The sequence below is a fragment of the Ranitomeya imitator genome, chromosome 7 (assembly GCF_032444005.1).
Source record: "Ranitomeya imitator isolate aRanImi1 chromosome 7, aRanImi1.pri, whole genome shotgun sequence".
Taxonomy (NCBI): domain Eukaryota; kingdom Metazoa; phylum Chordata; class Amphibia; order Anura; family Dendrobatidae; genus Ranitomeya; species Ranitomeya imitator.
Genome location: NC_091288.1, coordinates 50,711,694 through 50,735,235, shown reverse-complemented (window position 1 = coordinate 50,735,235; position 23,542 = coordinate 50,711,694). Strand labels below are relative to the sequence as shown.

The window sequence follows — 23,542 nt, the reverse complement described above, 5'->3', positions numbered from 1 at the left end:
TGCCACAGTTTTGGCACATTTTATTGCACTTTAATCCATGCCTTTTCCAATAACCCATGCCCCCTTTAGCGAGACCATACCCCTTGATGGACAAATTGTAGAGTGTCTAAATCAATAATTATGGTACAAGTCATGAAAAACAGATTTTTTTAATGCAATTATGCCAGAATTCTGATAAATCGCCCCCAATGATGGGGCATCATGTATCCAGATACTCTATACTAATCATAGAATAGTTTTAAAATCATTGTGATTACCCATTGATTCTAAATTTTTATATAATATGGCATTTATTTTTTAATGATTCTACGCTGAACCTATAAGAACATTCCACTAATGTTTTCACATTGAACTGGACACCCAATGTAATAGTGGCTGCAAAGCAGAATAAATCGTTGTTTTTTTTTTTCTTCTAATTTTGCCTCTGCATTGCGGAGATATTAGCAACCAAAGTATTTGCCCTAATAACTCAAAAGTTTCGCCTCCCCTGAACCAAAACCCTAGCTATGCCTCCGATTTATGGTTAAGAGAATGCCTAATATAGCACCGTCCCATTCACACAAGCCTCCTCAGAGCCCCATGTCTTAGGATCGTGGGGTTCTTAGTGGTCGGGAAGTTATCTCGTGGATAATGAATAACTTCCAAACTTGAGAATACCCCTTTATTGTGTTTAATAAATAAAGCTGCACCAATTCAGATCACAGTATATTCCATGAGGTCTAATCCTAATTCATAGAAATGTTTTGTCTGAAAATTCTCACATGACAAATTAAAGAGTACAAAAAAAAATAAAATCTAAATCTTATATGAATAAAGCAATGAATGAAATATCTTTGCAATGTGTAATTGCTGATGGCAAAATACGTTTCATTGATGTCAGTAATCCCAGACTGTGTGCCTGTAGTGCCATCTATTGTCTGTGAAACACATGTCTATGCCTCTATGTTGCTTATTTTGTCTCACAAGGGAGGACATTTCATTTTTTTCTGGAAAACATTTTACCCAACTTGTGGATTCTCATTTATTTTTATTCGTTAATTTCCTATAAATACACGCTAAAGATGTTGATTTTGTCTCTTGTTGTTAAATAGGTAAAAATTGTTAAGTGCTTGTAAAAACAATGATCTTTGCAATTTACCTCTTATTAATAAATTCCTTTTGTTCTCCAAAATGAGAGAGATTTAATTGTATTATTTCCTGCTCATCGCCTTGGTCTCCTAAGCAATCAGAGAAGCATCTACAAGTTTTTGTTGCTGTAGAGCAGTGTTTCTCAAACTCTAGACGTCATGGCCCCCAACAGAACATGTTTTCAGGATTTCCTTAGTATTACGCAGGTGGTAAAACTATTACGAAGGCATCAAAAATTGCCATAGGTCCTTTCACATCTGTGAAACACTAAGGAAATCCTGAAATCATGATCTGTTGGGACCGTGAGGATTGGAGTTTGGGAAACCATGCTATAGAGCAGTGCTCCCCAACTCCGGTCCTCAAGAGCCACAAACAGGTCATGTTTTCAGGATTTCCTTAGTATTGCACAGGTGATGGAATTATTGCCTGTGCAGGTGATGCAATTATCACCTGTGCAACACTAAGGAAATTCTGAAAACATGACCTGGGGAACACTGCTATAGAGCTTACAAGCACTGCTCTGATTTTGAATAGATCAGTAGATCCTGCCAGCATTAGTGCCTCTGCGCGCCTCTGATGATACAGAGACATCTTGCAGCACAGCACACAGTTCAGGCTAATGACACAACCATGTTGCTGATTCAAATCATCAATTATCAGGAGAACACTGCCCCAGGCATGAAGCAGTGACCTTTAATGGGTCATTGTATCTGTCTGTTAGTATACTGACTCTATAATTAGGCTACGAGTGTGGGGGCTCTAGAGAGACAATTTCTTGGTTGTTACTATGTACCAGTACTCACACAAAAAGATTTCATCAGGTAGCTTGACTCGACTACAGAGGCATGTATGAAGATTCTAGAAGGTGGTTTATTTTCTAAGATGAATTCTTGCAGTTATGCACAATTACAGTAGCAGTAGCTGCAAAAGGTGCAGTAGATAAAAAAGACTATTCTAAATCAATGATGCAAGACATCAGCTTTTTAAGATGAGGAAGAAGACAAGGGTTACGGATACCAGAGCTAGGAAGGGAGAGAGGGAGGCCAAACTTTACTGCATAGCAACGCAACAATCATACTATACAATACTGTATTTTTCTAAGTTGTGGTACATGACAATTAGTGTTATATTTTAAACTGGCTTTTCACAATAATAAGGGTATGATTTCTGTCTAAATTTCGCATAAGTCGGGAAATGACGACCCTGTCCATTAGGTATATTTTTTCAAATTTATGCCATTTGCATGCTTTAGATTATATATATATATATATATATATATATATATATATATATATATATATATATATATATAAAGTCACTATATGTCAGAATATCCCTTTTGTATTGTAAATCATAGTTGGTACAGTTTCACATTTTATGTTGTTAAGACACATTTCGTACATGTGCCACTTTACAGTCCTCAGCATAAAATTAGTGCTCATTTACCAAGGGCACGGAGTAATGGTAGCATCTTCTCTTTCAATATAGAGAAGTATATCTATAAATTCATGATACCATCAATGAAACATAGCTCCCCAACACCATCACCACTCATGCAGCTCCACATAAGGACACTGCTACCACCATGTTTCACTGTAGGGACAATGATTTTTTCCAAATGGACCATCTCAAGACTAGTGAATATACTTTGTGCTCGGGAAATCTCGAGTAACATCGAGTGTCCTCCGAGTATTTTTTAGTGCTCGGAGATTTAGTTTTCTTCGCCGCAGCTAGATGATTTACAGCTACTAGCCTGCTTGATTACATGTGTGGATTCCCTAGCAACCAGGCAACCCCCATTTAGCCTGGCAAATAGCTGTAAATCATTCAGCTGAGGCGATGAAAACTAAATCTCCGAGCACTAAAAAATACTCTGAGGACACCCAAGCATGCTCGGGAAATCTCGAGTAACGAGTATATTCGCTCATCACTACTCAAGACCAGTCCGTGATGTTCAATGGCAGACTTCCTTACACATCTCCTAGCTCTTGACCCAGGAAGGCATTGTCTCCTGCAGTGGTACACTTCAACACTTGTAGTAGTGTCCTTCCTGGGTGGTGGCTCAGATCTTTATGCTTTTCTGCTCATCAGCTCTTCAGGCTACAGTCACTTGATGCAGGCCTTGAAATCCTGTGCCACCTTTAAATGTGTACCTATGCTACCTTCCCATACACACTCTCCGGTCAGTCTCGCATGGAGAAGAAAAATTCTGTAGTATAAATTACTCATACTGGCGAACTATCCAAAATTTAGCAAAACTAATTACAAAACGTAAATGCTAAAAAAACAATATACAAGGGGTTGAGTGTCGAAAGTCTATTTTCAACCATCTCAGAAGCTTTCCATTGGCTATATATTTCCTGAAATTTAATTGAGTTATATTTCCATACATAGTCTGAACATAAACTGTATAAACTGACTCTTATGGATTTTGCACTATTATGTGGTATATCATGACTCCATTATTCACCGTTGGCTTCTTTAATGGCTATACAAATAATAAATTAGGTTCTGTGGTTATATTATACATGTTATATTGGTAAAATCTATATATACAGTGGGGCAAAAAAGTATTTAGTCAGTCAGCAATAGTGCAAGTTCCACCACTTAAAAAGATGAGAGGCGTCTGTAATTTACATCATAGGTAGACCTCAGCTATGGGAGACAAACTGAGAAAAAAAAAATCCAGAAAATCACATTGTCTGTTTTTTTAACATTTTATTTGCATATTATGGTGGAAAATAAGTATTTGGTCAGAAACAAAATTTCATCTCAATACTTTGTAATATATCCTTTGTTGGCAATGACAGAGGTCAAACGTTTTCTGTAAGTCTTCACAAGGTTGCCACACACTGTTGTTGGTATGTTGGCCCATTCCTCCATGCAGATCTCCTCTAGAGCAGTGATGTTTTTGGCTTTTCGCTTGGCAACACGGACTTTCAACTCCCTCCAAAGGTTTTCTATAGGGTTGAGATCTGGAGACTGGCTAGGCTACTCCAGGACCTTGAAATGCTTCTTACAAAGCCACTCCTTCGTTGCCCTGGCAGTGTGCTTTGGATCATTGTCATGTTGAAAGACCCAGCCACGTTTCATCTTCAATGCCCTTGCTGATGGAAGGAGGTTTGCACTCAAAATCTCACGATACATGGCCCCATTCATTCTTTCATGTACCCGGATCAGTCGTCCTGGCCCCTTTGCAGAGAAACAGCCCCAAAGCATGATGTTTCCACCACCATGCTTTACAGTAGGTATGGTGTTTGATGGATGCAACTCAGTATTCTTTTTCCTCCAAACACGACAAGTTGTGTTTCTACCAAACAGTTGCAGTTTGGTTTCATCAGACCATAGGACATTCTCCCAAAACGCCTCTGGATCATCCAAATGCTCTCTAGCAAACTTCAGATGGGCCCGGACATGTACTGGCTTAAGCAGTGGGACACGTCTGGCACTGCAGGATCTGAGTCCATGGTGGCGTAGTGTGTTACTTATGGTAGGCCTTGTTACATTGGTCCCAGCTCTCTGCAGTTCATTCACTAGGTCCCCCCGCATGGTTCTGGGATTTTTGCTCACCGTTCTTGTGATCATTCTGACCCCACGGAGTGGGATTTTGCGTGGACCCCCAGATCGAGAGAGATTATCAGTGGTCTTGTATGTCTTCCATTTTCTAATTATTGCTCCCACTGTTGATTTCTTCACTCCAAGCTGGTTGGCTATTGCAGATTCAGTCTTCCCAGCCTGGTGCAGGGCTACAATTTTGTTTCTGGTGTCCTTTGACAGCTCTTTGGTCTTCACCATAGTGGAGTTTGGAGTCAGACTGTTTGAGGGTGTGCACAGGTGTCTTTTTATACTGATAACAAGTTTAAACAGGTGCCATTACTACAGGTAATGAGTGGAGGAAAGAGGAGACTCTTAAAGAAGAAGTTACAGGTCTGTGAGAGCCAGAAATCTTGATTGTTTGTTTCTGACCAAATACTTATTTTCCACCATAATATGCAAATAAAATGTTAAAAAAACAGACAATATGATTTTCTGGATTTTTGTTTCTCAGTTTGTCTCCCATAGTTGAGGTCTACCTATGATGTAAATTACAGACGCCTCTCATCTTTTTAAGTGGTGGAACTTGCACTATTGCTGACTGACTAAATACTTTTTTGCCCCACTGTACATATACACAGTACATACATGCATACAAGTATATTTCAAAAGTTTGCCATTTCCACAGTTTCCCTAGACATTAAGCATTTCTAGAAACCTTATCTGAAAAACAAGCTCATTTCCAGCAGTAAATGCGCATAATAAAGCTCCGTTTTGTAAGGATACCACAGAGATAAGAAGAGATAATGGTGTCGCCTGAGGAGAGAACAGGTGGAAGTACATTTTCTATTACAAGTCAGCTAACGGCAGAAAAAGTAATGAGCGTGGAGAAGTTTAGTACCAGACGACCAATTCTGTGACAGGAAAGTGCCTAGTTTCTATAAAGACGTAATAAACATATAAAATACATACATACACCATATCCCTAGTCTTACCGTCACAGACAGATTTTAATACGAAAGGCATGTGGCTAAGGCAATTTAAAAAATGTGTCACGCTTGTTAAAGATGATCACGATATACTACAGACTAGCTGGCAAATACATTATTCTACGTCTGACATATTGAGAAATTGGTCACATTTTGTGCTATTTTTGTAACCCTATGGCAAATTCTAGATTTTCCATGAAAGGCACGACTTATATTTACCCCAAAAGTAAGCCATTGAAAGGCCCTATTGAGATGTCAGATATGAAGATATTCACAAGAAAGGTTTTTTTTTGCTGAATCATGGTCCACATAAAAACAAAACAAAAAACAACAACAGACATATAATGATCTGGTCCATTTGTGGACAGAATTTCCTCTTTCAGGTGAATGGGTACCGTAAGTGAAAAAAAAAATTGGCCAACACATAAATGGAGTCTGTTTGCTTTCCATTTTTTTCACTGACTGCTCAATTTTTTCATCTTAAAAAAAAAAAAAAAAAAAAAAAAATAGGATGGCATACAGGGAGTTTCAGGTTTATGAGATACAAGTGTATATTGCCCTGACATTACAACTGATTGCTGTACTAAACTTGGTGATGTAGTTATGCTGTGACGGTGGTTCTGGTGGTGTATCCATGTGCTGATTATGGTTCTGGTGATGCATTCATGTACTGATGAAGGTTATGGTGAGACATTAATGAACTGATAATGATTCCGGTGATGCATTTATTTGCGGATATGGTTTCTGGTGCCATATTCTTTTACTGATGGTGGTTCTAGTCACCTATTTAATTACTGATAACGGTTCTGGTGCCATATTTATGTAGTATTGATGGCTCTGGTGTTTTATTTATATACCGATGATGATTTGGTTTCATATTCATGTACTGATGATGGTTCTGGTGATGAATACAAAACCAGAACATCAATCACTACAAGAAAACATTAAAGGCACCAACATTCTTTCATGAATATGTCACTAGAACCACTATCTGTACAGGATACAGGAACATGGCACCAGAACCATCATCAGTTTTGTTGCAAATTGTATTTGTCACTTGACGTACGTAGAAACAATCAGACATATCCTTTTATCTATTATGGGGTCTGTTTAGTTTCCATTAGGGCAGTGTTCCCCAAGTTCGGTCCTCAAGAGCCACCAACAGGTCGTGTTTTCCGTATTTCCTTAGTATGGCTCAGGTGATGGAATTATTGCCTATCTAGATGATGGAATTATCACCTGGGCAATACTAAGGAAATCCTGAAAACATGACCCGTTGGTGGCTCTTGAGGACCGAACTTGGGGACACTTCATTAGGGTATCCACCAAATTCTGGACACCTTAATTGAAACATGTTTAAACAATGAATGATTCTACAACTAAGGGCTCCTTTTCCCTTGTACGTCTGTGTCTCGCAGGTTAAAACCCTTATCTGGCGCCGGCACTCCAGAGCGGAGCACAGCAACACATGGAGCTGCACGCTCCGCTACCAAGTGCCGGCACGAGCAGAGGGTTTTAACCTGCGAGACACGGACAAATTTCTCGCAAGTGAAAAGGAGCCCTAAGTTTGAAAACGCACTCCCTGTTGAGCTTCATCCCTAAAATGCACAACTTTTTTTTAACTTTTGTAGGTATTTTTGCTTTTAAAAAAGTAAGTTATAGGGAAAGTGGTTGTCAAAGCGGGAGAGAGGGCATTAGGGTACCTGTTACTGTAGTTTCTTACCCGTTCCTTTACTTGGGGGCTGAGGGTTCATCAGGAGAGCACCATTGGCTTCATCTGCCTAGGGCACCAAATATCTTGTTCTGGCCCTGCTTGAGGGTGAGGTCCCATGTGACTACATTGGCTTCGAAGTGTTTATTAATGGTCATGCTGTGGGAACTTGTGCTACCTACATTGCTAGAATTTGACTTGACTTTTTTTCTTTTAAAAAGGAATGGACTTCATCCTTTCAGAAGCTGAAATCGGAAGCTGATGGTCTGGCTGCCCTGAAGGACTCTACAGATGTAGAGAAACTAAACAGCGCATATGAAAAATTAAATGCACTCCATGATGAATACTGGAATCTGATGGATCACAGACAAGCTCTTTTACTGGAAGCCAATCATTTTTTTAACTGCGTTAACAAGGTAAGCAGACAGGAAATGTAATGCTTGGCTTGCGCTTCTAGTAATGGAAATGCTTTTAGTAGCAGTACAATAAATTCTAGAAGTTTTTCTTTTTAATAACTTTACCTGTACAGTATAAAGTAATACAAAGCTGGGTATAGTGTGTATTAAGCTACAAAGTTGGAAATGTCCACATTTTTGGGGGTATAACTAAATATGGCTGAGGCTATTCCATTGAGAACATGTCACTTAACTCTTAAAATCGTGAACTGGAAGAAAAGATTTCTAGATGAAACTCTGAATGATTTTTTATATGCTTGTGTGAACTTACCCAACATGTCAGTGAGGGGATTGAACAAAAAGCTCTGAGAACCTCTTTTGATCTCATTCAGATCTCGTACGAGTTCTAGCCGTGGTTTTCATGGTTGGCTCGCCGCTCGTGTACCTAGTATAGTTTATGAAGCTATTCACATGCCCACTTTTTTTTTTTCAGCGGACAAGGAGGTCTGCACAAAATTGTGAAGACCTGTCAGTTTTTGATCTGTCAGATTAAAGTCAGCAATGCAAATCTATGGATTTGTGAAAAAAATATTGCACAGTACTCTGAAGCTATCTATGTGGCATGCTTTCTTCATGGACCGCTAGACGGGAGACAGAAAAACTTTTTTTCTCTCACCTGAGAAAATCAGATTTTTTACGTGAAAAAAAAATATGGACATTTGAATAAGCCCTAAACCAATCAGTCCCCTTCAAATCAAAGCTCTAGTCACATGCCGGCAAAGGAAATGCTATCTAATGTACAGCACCAATTGGAAGATGGCCGGCAGTGGCCCAAAGCATGTAGCAGAATATGGGGGCACCTTTCAGATGTGAACTAGATTACAAAGCTGTATAACTTACTAATTTAGATATAGGCAATAGTGATGAGCGAACGTGCTGGGAAAAGGTGTTATCAGAGCATACTCGTGTGCTGACCGGGTGTTGTTTGAAAAATATGTTGGAGTCCCCGTGGCTGCATGTCTCGCGGCTGATAGACTGTAGCAACACTTGCAGAGACTTCCTGTTTGTTAGGCGATCCCTGCTCGTGTTGTGGCTGTCTAACAGCCGCGAGACATGCAGTCGTGGGAACTCAAACATAGTTTTCGAGCATGGCGAAGTCACTTGGTCAGCACCTGAGCATGTTTGGATAACACCTTATCCCAGCACGTTTGCTCGTCACTAATTTATTTAGCTAAAGAACCCATTTAAAATACATGTAAAAAACAAAAGCAGGTTAATAGAACAAGTGCCAGTAAGGCCACATTCAGACGTCTGTGTGGCACATACGTGTTTGATTTTATTTTTTTCACTGCTACAACTTGTACCCATTATAATTTATGGAGCCATTCAAATGTCCATTTTTTCCCGTGCAAAACTCACAGAGACATGTCCATTTTTTCCGTCAGCACAGATGACAAAAGCCAATACAGGTCTGCGTAAAAAAACACGGATGTGTTCTGTACATGTTTAACATTACAAAGTATAAGAGAAGCTTTGTCATTTATTTCTTTATCCATACCTGAAAAACACTAATGACACTGGTGAGGAAAAATGGACACACAGGCCAAACACTGATAACACCGGCACCAAATGTTTCACTTTTGTGTTTAAACAGGGACGTGTGAATGAGGCCTTACTCATACACATACAATACCTTTATGGCTGTGATCACACACTGATCGCCTTAAAAAAATCAGCATTAGTAATGAGCGAACGTGCTGGGATGAGGTGTTATCCGTGCATGGTCGGGTGCTAACGGAGTGTCTTCAGCATGCTCGAATACTATGTCCGAGTCCCCGCGGCTGCATGTCTGTTCGACAGCCACAACACATGCAGGGATTGTCTGTTTGTCAGGAGATCCCTGAGGGTATGTGCACACGTTTTGGATTTTGCTGCGGATCCGTAGTAGTTTCCCATGAAGTTAGCAGTACAATGTGAATTACAGTACAATAGCAGTACAATACTATGGGAAACAAAAAACGCTGTTCCCATGCTGCGGAAAAAAACGCACGGAAACGCAGCGTTTTATTTTTCGCAGTATGTCAATTCTTTGTGCGGAATCCACAGTGTTTTTACACCTGCTCCAATAGAAAACTGCAGATGTAAATCCGCAGCGGAATCCGCAATAGAAAACGCGATAAATCCGCAGGAAAAACCGCAGCGGTTTTGCCCTGCGGATTTATCAAATCCGCTGTGGAAAAATCCGCTGCGGACCATTCTACGTGTGCACATATCCTGAATGTCTCGCAACTGTTCTACAGCTTATAAGAGCATCACTAATCAGCATGAGAAATAGTACAAGAACCCGGCAGCGACATGGCCGCATCTCCTGCACTAGGCCATGAAGCGCCAACAGGAAAGTGCCAGTCAGCTGACATAATATTGGCTATAAAATAATGTAAATTATATTAGCTGTTATTGGTGTAGAACATATAATACCACAGTGGTACAATTTACACCATATTCACAAGGCACAATCGGATCATTTTGGGTTAGGATCTTAAGGACTCCTGTCTGCCCTTTCGTGTATCCATGCATTGGTACCAACTATAGTCCTTATCAAACTCCCTTACACAGGGCACCGTATGCATCCACCTGCTGACAATCACTGAGCGATCACCATGTACAAATGGTACAGTTTTGCGTTAGGAAGATTTCATCAATATGGTGATAGGAACTAATGGGATCTTGTAAAGTACTAGAGGTGGCAAGGTCACAGGAATTCATCCAGATATATTGTAATATTTCTCAGGCGTTTGACAAGCTTGGAGGCATGGAGACCTACCTGAAACACCTGAAGATGCAAAATGTCAGCGAGAATGAACTGGCTGCAAAGCAAAAGGAAGCAGAAGCTGAGATCCAGAGGTGTACTACTGAGGCTTTCCACCAGGGGCAGGCTCTTCTACAGAAATCGCCCTTCAGGTCAGGTTTTTCTTATTACTGATAAGTACAACAGACAAGAAGGTTTAGGATATCATTAAGAATTACATCTCCCAGCCTATCCCCGATTGCTGCATTTCTGGCAGGAAGGGTAGGTACACACAATGTCTTTATTACCACAGTCTTTAGAAATACCCTGGTTTACGGAAAGAGGGGAAAAAAGACGTGTTCAAAAAATTCTAAGGCGATTAGCGCCACATTCGCTTGGAGTTTATTTTCCCTTTTATTACCACAGTGGAAGTGCTGAGGGGAATCTGCCTCAGAAAAAAGCCAGCGGCAGAGCTGGGTTTTCACCTGTGAAACTTGGCCGTATCTCGCGTATATGTGATCCCGGCCTAAGGCTACTTTCACACTAGCGTTGTTAGGCGTATGTCGCAATGCGTCGTTTTGGAGAAAAAAACGCATCCTGCAAGGTTGCCCGCAGGATGCGTTTTTTTCTCCATTGACTTGCATTAGCGACGCATTGCGACGGATGCGTCGTGTTTTTGGTGGACGCGACGCACAAAAAGCCTTCAATGTAATGTTTTTTTGTGCGTCGTGACCACCATTTCTGACAGCGCATGCGTGGCCGAAACTCCGCCCCCTCTTCCCTGCTCAACGCAATGGGCAGCGGATGCATTGTAAAACTGCATCCGCTGCCCACGTTGTGCTGCATTTAACACACTGTCCGTCGGTATGTCGGGCCGACAGTTTTCGATGGCCCCGTACCGACGCAAGTGTGAGAGTAGCCTAAGCCAGTATGAAGGCGTAAAAAGCTTTGAAAAGTTGTATTATTTTGGCCCAATTTGAGGTTGGGCTAGTCGTGAGACCTGCAGCCAGTCCATGCATTAGTTGTCCATTCTCGGACCGATTTGCACGGGTGTGTGCATAAGCGCTTAGGTTATGTTCACAAATTGCTTTTTTTCTGCAGGCAAAACCTGCTCTCTTGGCAGTAAAGAAGCTGCTTACAAAAAGCATGTTTTGCTGTGTTTTTTATCAGGGTACATTTGTCTCTTGTGCATGCTCATAAAGTTCAGTGCATAAAAAAAAAAAGACATGATGCAACTTCCTGAGGTTTTTTCACCAAAAACGCAGCAAAACCTGCATTTTTTGCTGCGTTTTGCACTTGTTGCTTTTTATGGGTAAAAAAAAATGCAGAAAAGAAGCGACATGCTGCAGTTTTCAAAGACGCAACATTTTTCCAATTGTCAGGAAAAAAACGTGTGTGCATGAGACTTCTGAAATCTCATAGCTTTTGCTGAAACTGTAAGGGTATGTGCACACGTCAGGACAAAATCCTGAGAATTCTGCCAGAAATCCGCGTCCTTTTTTCGCGCGGAATTTGCGCGGTTTTTGTGCGGATTTTTTGCGGAATTTTTGCGGATTTTTTTTTTATTTTCCGGAATGTCCTTTTTGATAGGAAATCCGCAACAAATCCGCAAAAATAATGAGCATGTCCGGATTTTTTGCGGTATGCGTTTTTTTTTTGCGGAAAAAAACGCTAACATATGCACAAAACATGCAGAATGCATTATAAATGATAGGATGCATAATGTTAGCATTTTTTTACCGGATTTATAGCGTTTTTATAGCGAAATTCCGCAAAAAAAACGCTAAAAATCCGGACGTGTGCACATACCCTTAAACACAGCTTAAAATTAGCATAAAAAAACACAGCAAAATAATGCAATTGTGTGAACACAGCCTTAGGCTGGTTACAGCATTATTCTTGTGTATAGTATAGACCAGAATAGCGTATGCTGTGATTTTTCTTTTTTTCTTCCACAATGACCTTTGGAAAATACTTGTTTGCACTTGCACAAAGGATATGATTCGCAATTCTGCACAAAAGCAAAAAATAAACTCTTGACTTTTTGTTCATCCGTGTGCTTGATACAATTTTCTTTCATTTTGGTCTGCGTGTATATTTTTACTATCAGTGTGCCATCCATTTTTTGCATAGGCAAAAAATATAATAAATTTGAAGCTTCTCCCACCCATTAAAAAGTAATAACCAGATATTTGAGAAAACCATTGACTTGAATGGGTGGATTTGATTTGTCTTTCAGGTCAAAAACAGATGTCTCGGAACTACTAAATCAGCCAAGAGCTGCTGGGGGACATTGTTTTACTAGCTACTTTCACGCTAGGGTCGGCCCGTCGCATCCTGTGACAACACAGCCCAACGGGGGCAGCGGATGCATTATTACAACGCATCCGCTGCCCCATTGTGAGTTGCGGGGAGGAGGGGGCGGACACGCACAAAAAAAGTTACATGTAACGTTTTTTTGTTCCGACGGTCTGCCACAACACGACGCAACCGTCGTGCGACGTGTGGCAATGCGTCGCCAATGTTAATCTATGGGGAAAAAACGCATCCTGCAGCCAACTTTGCAGGATGCATTTTTTCACCAAAACGACGCATTGCGACGTACGACGCTAGTGTGAATGTAGTCTAAGTTTAGCCAATTCTGTAGCCCGAGCGTCACTAATCACACCTGGCCAAAGTTGTTCTTGTCTCAGTCATTAAACAGGAATAACCCCTTTAAGAGGTATTGCCGGTAAAGGGCTATTGGCCATCAACCACTGTTCTAATGGTCAACCCACCTATGATAAGTTTACTGAAGGGTGAAAAGTTACCATGGTCGGATTAACAAATCCATGCTCTGCGGTCCAAGTCTATAGCCAAAAGGAGGGCTGTGTATTTCCGTTTTTTGTCTCGAGGTCAACTAGTTTATGGCGGTTTATACTCGGAGCAAAAAGCACATATGTGTGAATCAGGCAAAGCTTTCAGGCTACTCTACCACGTGGATTATTTGGTGCGTTTTTGACGTTGCCGATTTTCTGCACCTATTAGAAAAATTAGGTTAACGTGCGTGTTTTCATTGCCTTTTTGAGTGAAGTTGTTTTTATATGCCTTTTTATCACTTTTTGACGCTGCTGTTTGTCTCTTTTTGGTGTGTCTTGTTTTACATAAATCTACTTAACTCATCTTGATACTTTTTTGGCTATGACAATTTTATTGATACAGTCGTGTAAATTACATGCGCTTTTAGTGCATTTATGCAGCGGATTGCACGAAAAACAAGCATGTAATTTTTTTATTTTTTATTTTTTTTAACCTGAGGTTTTTCAGATTTGAATGCAGATCTATGGGGAAAGTTCTCACATAAGGCTGCCGTCACACTAGCAGTATTTGGTCAGTATTTTACCTCAGTATTTGTAAGCCAAAACCAGGAGTGGAACAAATAGAGGAAAAGTATAACAGAAACATATGCACCACTTCTGTATTTATCACCCACTCCTGGTTTTGGCTTACAAATACTGATGTAAAATACTGACCAAATACTGCTAGTGTGACGGCAGCCTAAAACTGTGCGTAACTTGCAAGAGAAATTGACATGTAGCAGACTTCAAACACGCAGCGCATGTCAGTTTATGCAGCATAAGAAAATAAGAAAAAAAAAGGACAGTGGGCATGAGATTTCTATAAATCCCATCCACGTTGCAGGTGCTGCTTTTTTTTCTGCAGTGAATGTCTGCATGTCATAAGATTACTATTCAGCAGATTTCTGTACATAAAGTGACAAATGATATTGTGTATTTGTGGTGTTCATGAAGGGGTTGGGTACATGGTGCAGCCTGCAAAACATTCCTGCTGACAGTGGTGAGAGCAGCAGATGAAACACATGTTCCCCTCTGCTGACCTTTTACGACAGGCGGAAAAGTGACCGCTATACAGTTGATGGAACTATGTGGTTGCACTCCACAACTTATCACTTCCTGCTGTCATGGGCACAGAGCACAACAGAGATGTCAGGTGTTGCTCCCCTGCTGTTCTGATTTTGATGATTTATGGTAAGGATAGCCCTTTAACCCCTTAGTGACAGCCAATTTGGTACTTAATGACCAAGTCAATTTTTACTATTATTATTTATTATTATAGCGCCATTTATTCCAGAGTGCTTTACATGTGAGGAGGGGTATACATAAAAACAGGTACAATAATCTTGAACAATACAAGTCAAAACTAGTACAGGAGGAGAGAGGACCCTGCCCGCGAGGGCTCACAATCTACAATTCTGACCACTGTCACTTTATGAGGTTATAACTCTGAAACGCTTTAACGGATCCCGCTGATTCTGAGATTTTTTTTTTATGACTTATTGTACTTCATGTTAGTGGTAACATTTCTTCGATATTACTTGCGTTTATTTATGAAAAAAAGGAAATATGGCAAAAAAATGTAAAATTTTGCAATTTTCAAATTTTGAATTTCAATGCCCTTAAATCAGAGGTATGTCACACAAAATAGTTAATAAATAACCTTTCCCACACGTCTACTTTACATCAGCACAATTTTGGAAACAAATTCATTTTTTGTTAGGAAGTTATAAGGGTTAAAAGTTGACCAGCGGTTTCTCATTTTTACAACAAAATTTACCAAACCATTTTTTTAGGGACCATCTCAAATTTAAAGTCACTTTGAAGGGTGTTCATGACAGAAAATACCCAAAAGGGCCACCGTTCTAAAAACTACACTTCTCCAGGTACTCAAAACCACATTCAAGAATTTTATTAACCCTTTATGTGCTTCATATGAAATGAAGCAATGTGGAAGGAAAAAATTAACATTTAACTCTTTTTTTTACAAACATTTTACTTCAGAACCAATTTTTTTTATTTTCACAAGTGTAAAAAGAGAAAGTGAACCACAAAATTTGTTGTGCAATTTGCTCTGAGTACACCGATACCCCATATGTGGGGGTAAACCACTCTTTGGGCGCACGGCAGAGCTTGGAAGAGGAGGAGCGCCGTTTGCAGAGCCCCTGATGTGCCTAAACAGTAGAAACCTTCCACAAGTGACCCAATTTTCGAAACTAGACCCCCCCAAGGAACTTATCTAGATGTGTGGTGAGCACTATGAACCCCCAAGTGCTTCACAGAATTTTATAATGTAGAGCCGTGAAAATAAAAAATCATATTTTTTCCACAAAAATGATCTTTTCACCCCCCCAAAATTTTTTCTTTCACAAGGGTAACAGGAGAAATTGGACCATGAAAGTTGTTGTGCAATTTGTCCTGAGTACATTGAAGCCCCATATGTGGGGGGGGGGGGACCACTGTTTGGGTGCATGGCAGAGCTGGGAAGGGAAGTAGTGATGTTTTGGAATGCAGACTTTGATGGATTGGTCTGCGGGCGTTATGTTGTGTTTGCAGAGCCCCTGATGTGCCTAAACAGTAGCAACCCCCCACAAGTGACCCCATTTTGGGAACTAAACCCCCCAAGAAGCTTATCTAGATGTGTGATGAGCACTTTGAATGCTCAAGTGCTTCACAGAAGTTCATAACACAGAGCTGTGAAAATAAAAAAATCTTTTTTTTACCACAAAAATGATTTTTTATCCCCAATTTTTTTTATTTTCCCAAGGGTAGCAGGAGAAACTGGACGCCAAAAGTTGCTGTCCAATTTGTCCTGAGTATGCTGAAGCCCCATATGTGGAAGTAAACCACTGTTTGGGTGCATGGCAGAGCTTAGAAGGGAGGGAGCACCATTTGACTTTTTCAACGCAAAATTGGCTGGAATCAATGGTGGAGCCATGTTGCGTTTGGAGACCCCCTGATGTACCTAAACAGAGGAAACCCCCTATTCTCACTCCAATCCTAACCCCAACACACCCCTAATCCCAACCTTAACTGTAACCCTAATCACAACTCTAACCCAAACACACCCCTAACCCTAATCCCAACCCTAACCATAACCCTAACCACAAACCTAACCCTGATCACAACACACCCATAACCCTAATCCTAACCCTAATCCCATCCCTAACCATTTTGAAGTCCTGCCATTATTGATCAATTCTCCACCTGGCTTCTTCACTTCTCTCTGCTGACATTCCCACCATCATCATGGGTGACTTCAGCATCCCCACTGATACCTTTCAGTCAACAGCCTCCAACCTTCTGTCCCTTTCTTCATCTTTTGGACTTACTCAGTGGTCCTGCGCAGCCACCCACACGGACATACACTAGACCTGGTCTTCACCTGTCTCTGCTCTCTCTAACTTCACCACCTTCCCTTTCCCTTTATCTGACCACCATCTGCTCACTTTCTCATCCCTGTCCTCATCGGTCACCCATGTCCAGCAACATGCGCACCCCAGCAGAAACCTTGCACACCTAGACTCCCACACGCTTTCTGACTCTATCCTACCAATGGCATCCATATACCCACTCCACGACACAGACAGTGCCACTGCATTCTACAATGCCACTCTCACATCAGCTATTTACATGGTCGCCCCTCTCGTTCATGGCAGAGTGTGACGTATCAATAGACAACCCTGGCACAATAACACCACTAAAAAGCTCCGGTAACTGTCCAGGGATTCAGAGCGGCATTGGAAGAAAACACATTCGCAAGACAACTTCACTGCATTCAAATAGGCAACACTCACTTTTAAATCTGCTCTCACCTTTGCTAAACAGGCCTACTTCACAACCCTCATATCTTCCCTATCCTACAACACCAAACAGTTATTCAAAACCTTTAACTCCCTCCTCCGCCCCCCACTTCCCCTTCCGACCTCCGTCATCTCTGCTGAGGACTTTGCCACACACTTTAAAAATAAGATCGACCAAACAAGGCAAGTCTTCATTGTTCAACCAACACAACCCCTTTGTATACCAGACCAATGCCCAAACCGCATAACCTCCCTCTCCAAGATCACTGAAAGGAGGCTTAATTGTCTCCTCTCCAAATCGCACCTCACCATCTGTGCGCTTGACCCCATCCCATCTCCTCCCCAACCTCCCCACCACACTTATCCCATCTCTAACCCACCTCTTCAACCTATCACTAACTTCTGGCACCTTCCTTCTGCTTTCAAACATGCCACAATCACGCCTATCTTTGAAAACCCAACCCTTGACCCAACAGCTATGTCCAGCTATCGCCCAATATCGCTGCTTCCAAAATCCTGGAGCAGCACGTCCATGCTGAACTTTCCTCCCACCTCTCATCTAACTTGAGCACATAACAGAAATGAATCACCCCCTCCTCTATTACTGCCGTGCTCTATTGTTACCAACGTAGAAAATTGCATCATCAGCGGCCGCACACAGGGCCACACTACCTGGTTACATTACAGCACATCTCCAAGAATTCCCTGCTCTGCGCCAATCAGCTCGTGACTATGGGATGGAGGATGTGTGATGGGTATATGGGCATGGGATTATGGGATGGAGGATGTGTATGATGGGTGTATGGGCACAGGACTATGGGATGGAGGATGTATGATGGGTATATGGGTATGGGACTATGGGATAAAGGATGTGTATGATGGGTATATGGGCTCGGGACTATGGGATGGAGTATGTGTATGATGGGTATATGGGTACAGGACTATGGGATGAAAGATGGGTATGATGGGTATATGGGTACAGGACTATGGGATGAAGGATATGTATGATGGGTATATGGGTATGGGACTATGAGATGAAGGATATGTATGATGGGTATATGGGTACGGGACTATGGGATGGAGGATGTGTATGATGGGTATATGGGCTCAGGACTATGGGATGGAGGATGGGTATATGGCCACTGGACTATGGGATGGAGGATGGGTATATGGCCACTAGACTATGGGATGGAGGATGTGTTATAGGTATATGGGCTCGGGACCATCGGATGGAGGATATGTATGATGGGTATATGGGCAAGGGACAACGGGATGGAGGATGTATGATGGGTATAAGGGCACTGGACTATGGGATGGACGATAATCATTATAATTTATAATAACGTCGGGCTCTTCAGATAGTGGAAAATAAGTTTGTATTCATTTGATAATTTCTTGTTACAATGGAGAAATAGCATGAACAGAAATGTTCAAATTTACCAAAATTGTCAAAATGATTTCCAGGCTTTCCAATGATTATATCTATCCTTTTCTGTATACGATTATCATTAGATAATATTGATATAAAAATGAGCTGCTTTACATGATGTTTCTAGTACTATTCACTAATGGAGCAAAATTAAACATTTAGCACTGAGATTAACACTTTGTTAATTTCATCAGCAGATAAAGAAAAACATTTACTGCTCCTGCTATTTCTACTGTGGGATTAACTAGGATTTCATCATCATCCAACAGTTTATTTTAATTATTGAGATAAAATATGATTGCTTGGAACAATTAAAAGTTATGTTAACATCTGGCTTGGAGATGCTTCAACATAGAATCTTCTGAAATAAAATACACAGCAATTTCGCAAGTTTTTTTTTTATTAACTGAATTGCTCCTGTTAGCAGCTGGAGTGATAGAAAATAAAGTGGAGAGAGAAGATGCAATTCAGTTTTGTTTCAGGACAGACTACTATAGAATCATTAAAGGGACTCTGTCACCTGAATTTGGCGGGTACTGGTTTTGGGTCATATGGGCGGAGTTTTCGGGTGTTTGATTCACCCTTTCCTTACCCGCTGGCTGCATGCTGGCCGCAATATTGGATTGAAGTTCATTCTCTGTCCTCCATAGTACACGCCTGTGCAAGGCAATCTTACCTTGTGCAGGCATGTACTACGGAGGACAGAGAATGAACTTCAATCCAATATTGCGGCCAGCATGCAGCCAGCGGGTAAGGAAAGGGTGAATCAAAAACCCGAAAACTCCGCCCATATAACCCAAAACCAGTCCCGCCAAATTCAGGTGACAGGTTCCCTTTAACAGGGTCAGACTGGCCCATTAAAGTCATAAAACACTTTAGCATGATAATAAGGCCCCTAACTCCACACAAAGAACAGAAAATTGTAATCCTAGAGGGTAATAAATGTAGCAGATGTCCTTACAGGACACTGAAACAGATGTAACTGAGAAGAAAAGTATAATAGAAAAATATAATAATCCAAATTGTCGTAAAAGTTCCAAACTTTATTGAAATCCAAAAACAAAATACAAGTAGTTCTTGCATTACAAAGGCTAAAAATGGTGGGTGAGCAACAGTAGGAACCCCAAGTGTCACTCTGTGACAGTCGTCAGTAAGGGTACCGTCACACTATACGATTTACCTACGATCACGACCAGCGATATGACCTGGCCGTGATCGTAGGTAAATCGTAGTATGGTCGCTGGGGAGCTGTCACACAGACAGCTCTCCAGCGACCAACAATGCCGAGGTCCTTGGGTAACCAGGGTAAACATCGGGTAACTAAGCGCAGGACCGCGCTTAGTAACCCGATGTTTACCCTGGTTACAAGCGTAAAACTAAAAAAAACAAACAGCACATACTTACCTTCTGGTGTCCGTCAGGTCCCTTGCCGTCTCTGCTTCCCGCACTCAGTAACTGCCGGCCGTAAAGTGAAAGTGAAAGCACAGCTGCTGTGCTCTGCTTTCACTTTACGGCCGGCAGTCACAGTGCGGGAAGCAGACGGCAAGGGACCTGACGGACACCAGAATGTACGTATGTGCTTTTTGTTTTTTTTTAGTTTTACGCTTGTAACCAGGGTAAACATCGGGTTACTAAGCACGGCCCTGCGCTTAGTAACCCGATGTTTACCCTGGTTACAAGCGAACGCATCGCTGGATCGCATCGCTAGATCGCTAGATCGGTGTCACACACACCGATCTAGCGATGACAGCGGGAGATCCAGCGATGAAAGAAAGTTCTAAACGATCTGCTACGATGTACGATTCTCAGCAGGATCCCTGATCGCTGCTGCGTGTCAGACACAGCGATATCGTAACGATATCGCTGGAACGTCACGTATCGTACCGTCGTAGCGATCGAAATGGTATAGTGTGACGGTACCCTAAGGGAGAGGGGCCTCAAACTGTCCCTTGAACTGGGACCCTAACTATCTAGGTCCCAGGGATACTCTTGAAGGTAGAGAGGCCTTGGTCTCTGACCTTGCTATTCTTCTGTTAAACCCTAGTCTGTCCCCTCCCTCACTCCTTGAGGCATGGGACAGAAATGTAAGGTAAACAAGACAGAGGTTTTCTCTTATCCCTGTTTTGTCTTTCTATCATACAAAATAATAGGGAGAATGATAGGAACAGGGAGGAATAAACTTAATGTGAATAGGGACCAGGAGATGAACACATACACGTACTACACCAAACTACAGATCACAACTACAGCTCCACTCCAACGACTTAGCTTTAGCATTCAGCACAGGAAGACTAATTTTCACCAGCATGGACTAAACGCCCTGAGCGGAAAAAAAAACATTCCCACGCAGGTTCGGACCTGACAACTAGAGTTGAGTGACTTTTACTTTTTTAGGATCGAGTCGGGTTTCGGGAAACCCGACTTTGTCAAAAGTCGGGTCAGGTGAAATCGGCCGCTTATTTCGAAAAGTCGGGGGCCGACCGAAACACGAAACCCAATGCAAGTCAATGTGGAATCAAAGTCGGCAGTGAGTGGAGGACAGGAAAACACCTACAGTGCCCATTTTTATGCCAAAAACATCAATTCTTATTTCTTAAGCTTGTCAATCTTAATTTACTTCATAATAATAGTTAGGCATTGAAAACAGGGGGTCATTTGGCTAAAGTTGAGGGGGGGTAGGGCTGGCTCAAGATTTTCGTGGGCCCAGGAAACGCGGAATACGTCACGGTGGTGGAGCAGGGATAGGTAAGAATTTCAACTTTGCAAGTGCTGTGATCCCGAGCAAGCAGGGGGGCCCACTCGTTGGCTCTTGGCACTGGCACAGGGCCCCTCATAGTACAGCGGTGTGTTTGATGGCGGGTGGTGCCTCCCACTGCCAGAGACACTTTTGTGTACTATGAGGGGCCCTGTGCCAGTGATGTCGCCAATGAGTATGCCCCCCCACCTGATGAAGGAACCTGCACTTTCATCTGCACCTTCCTCTTTGTCCCCATGTAAGGTGGTATAGTATGCGGGAAGGGGAACCTGACTTTCAGCAGGGTCAGATTCAGGCTGTGTAGAGTGCAAGGGGAATGTAGTGGTCTGGGTCAATGTACCAGCAGACTCATCTAGCAGTGGCTGGGCATTGGGCAGGATGAGGAGGAAACACAGATATAGGCCCAAATAATAAAGTAGGCTAAAAGCAGTTCAAACTTGGTAACAGGACTAAACAGGTGGCATAGCTTTGTTCAGTGGAGGACAACTGTTATGAGTGGCGCAGACACAGTTAGTAGGCCCAAATACAAAAGTAGGCTAAAAGCAGTTCAAAATTGGTAACAGGACTAAACAGGCGGCTTAGCTGGGTACTGGGGTGGGCTCCTCTGCTGAGTAGCAGACAGTGGTAGTAGGCGCAAAGTATTAACTGGTCAAAATGGAGGCCAGGGCCCCTGTATATTTTAACAATCATCTATCAATTCAACAAATTTGTATTGGCAGTGCCATTGAAGGATTTAACAGCACAGACTACACAGTGGTGGAGCAGGGAGAGGTAAGTATTGCAAGTGGTAGAGCACTGTTCGAGCTGGGGGGAACACTCTCGTGGGCGGCGGTACTGGCACAGGGCCCCTCATATTATGACGGTGTGTCTGACATTGGTTGTGCACCACCACCGTCAGAGACACTTGTACTATGAGGGACCCTGTGCCAGTGCCGTCGCCCAAGTGCTTGTGCCAGGTGGTGACCACGGCCCTGTGGGGGGAGTCAGCCCATTTAGGGAGGTATAAAAATGGCCTATGGTGGACATTCAGCAGCTGCAAATGGAGGAATTGGAGAAGTCAGTAAGAGGAGGCCAAAAGCAAGAGCTTTTTCAGGCAAGCTACGTGTCAGCAGAGAAGGTGGGGCAAAATAATTTGAAATCCATGGTTGGTTCATTTTAATGAAGGTTAGATCATCCACATTATGGGTAGCCAGACGTGTCCTTTTTTCGGTCAGTATTGAACCAGCAGCACTGAAGACTCTTTCTGATAGCACACTAGAAGCAGGGCAAGCGAGCTCCTGTAATGCATATTCTGCCAATTCAGGCCAGGTGTCTATTTTAGATGCCCAGTAATCAAAGGGGAATGACCTGTGAGGGAGAACATCGATAAGGGAGGAAAAGTAGTTTGCAACCATACTGGACAAATGCTGTCTCCTGTCACCTTGAATCGATGCAGCACTACCTGTCGTGTCAGCGGTCTTTGTGAAATCACTCCACAACCTGGTCATAAAACCCCTCTGTCCAATGCCACTTCGGATTTGTGCACCTCTAACACCTCTGCCATGTTGCCCCCTACGGCTCATGTGAGAACCATCACCGCAGCTGTGTACTGGGAATGCCTGAACCAAACGGTTTACAAGAGTTGCTTGTTTGGTAGCCAATATTTGCTCAAGGTTCTCATGTGGCATGATATTTTGTAATTTTCCTTTATATCGTGGATCCAGGAGACAGGCCAACCAGTAATAGTCATCGGTCATCATTTTGATAATGCGGGGGTCCCTTTTTAGGATACGCAAGGCATACTCAGCCATGTGGGCCAATGTTCCAAGTGTCAATTCACTGCTTGTGCTGGGTTGAGGAGCACTTTCTTGCAAATCAACATCACTTGTGTCCCGCAAAAACCCTGTACCTGACCTTGCAATGCCACCAGTTTCTATTGCCCCCTGTGAAGCATCCTCCTCCCATAAATAGTCATCCCCATCATCCTCCTCCTCTTTGTCCGCCACCTCGTCCAGGAGAGTTCCCTGAGCAGACAATGGCTGACTGTCATCAAGGCTTCCCTCCTCTTCAGCTGCAGACGCCGGCTCCTTAATGTACGGCAAACTTTGCAACAGCAGACGCATTAGTGGCATGCTCATACCTATGATGGCGTCGTCTGCACTTACCAGCTGTGTGCATTCCTCAAAACACTGAAGGA

General features: G+C 42.3%; 1 protein-coding gene across 1 annotated transcript in view; it reads left to right on the top strand.

The window, feature by feature from the left end:
• The window catches only part of CCDC141 (coiled-coil domain containing 141), a 162,768-nt gene that overhangs the window by 65,456 nt on the left and 73,770 nt on the right, over window positions 1-23,542 (top strand). The window contains exons 7-8 of the mRNA XM_069733219.1: window positions 7,584-7,778; window positions 10,549-10,718. Of these exons, the coding sequence (XP_069589320.1) occupies window positions 7,584-7,778; window positions 10,549-10,718 (365 nt within the window). The remainder of the gene's footprint in view (window positions 1-7,583; window positions 7,779-10,548; window positions 10,719-23,542) is intronic.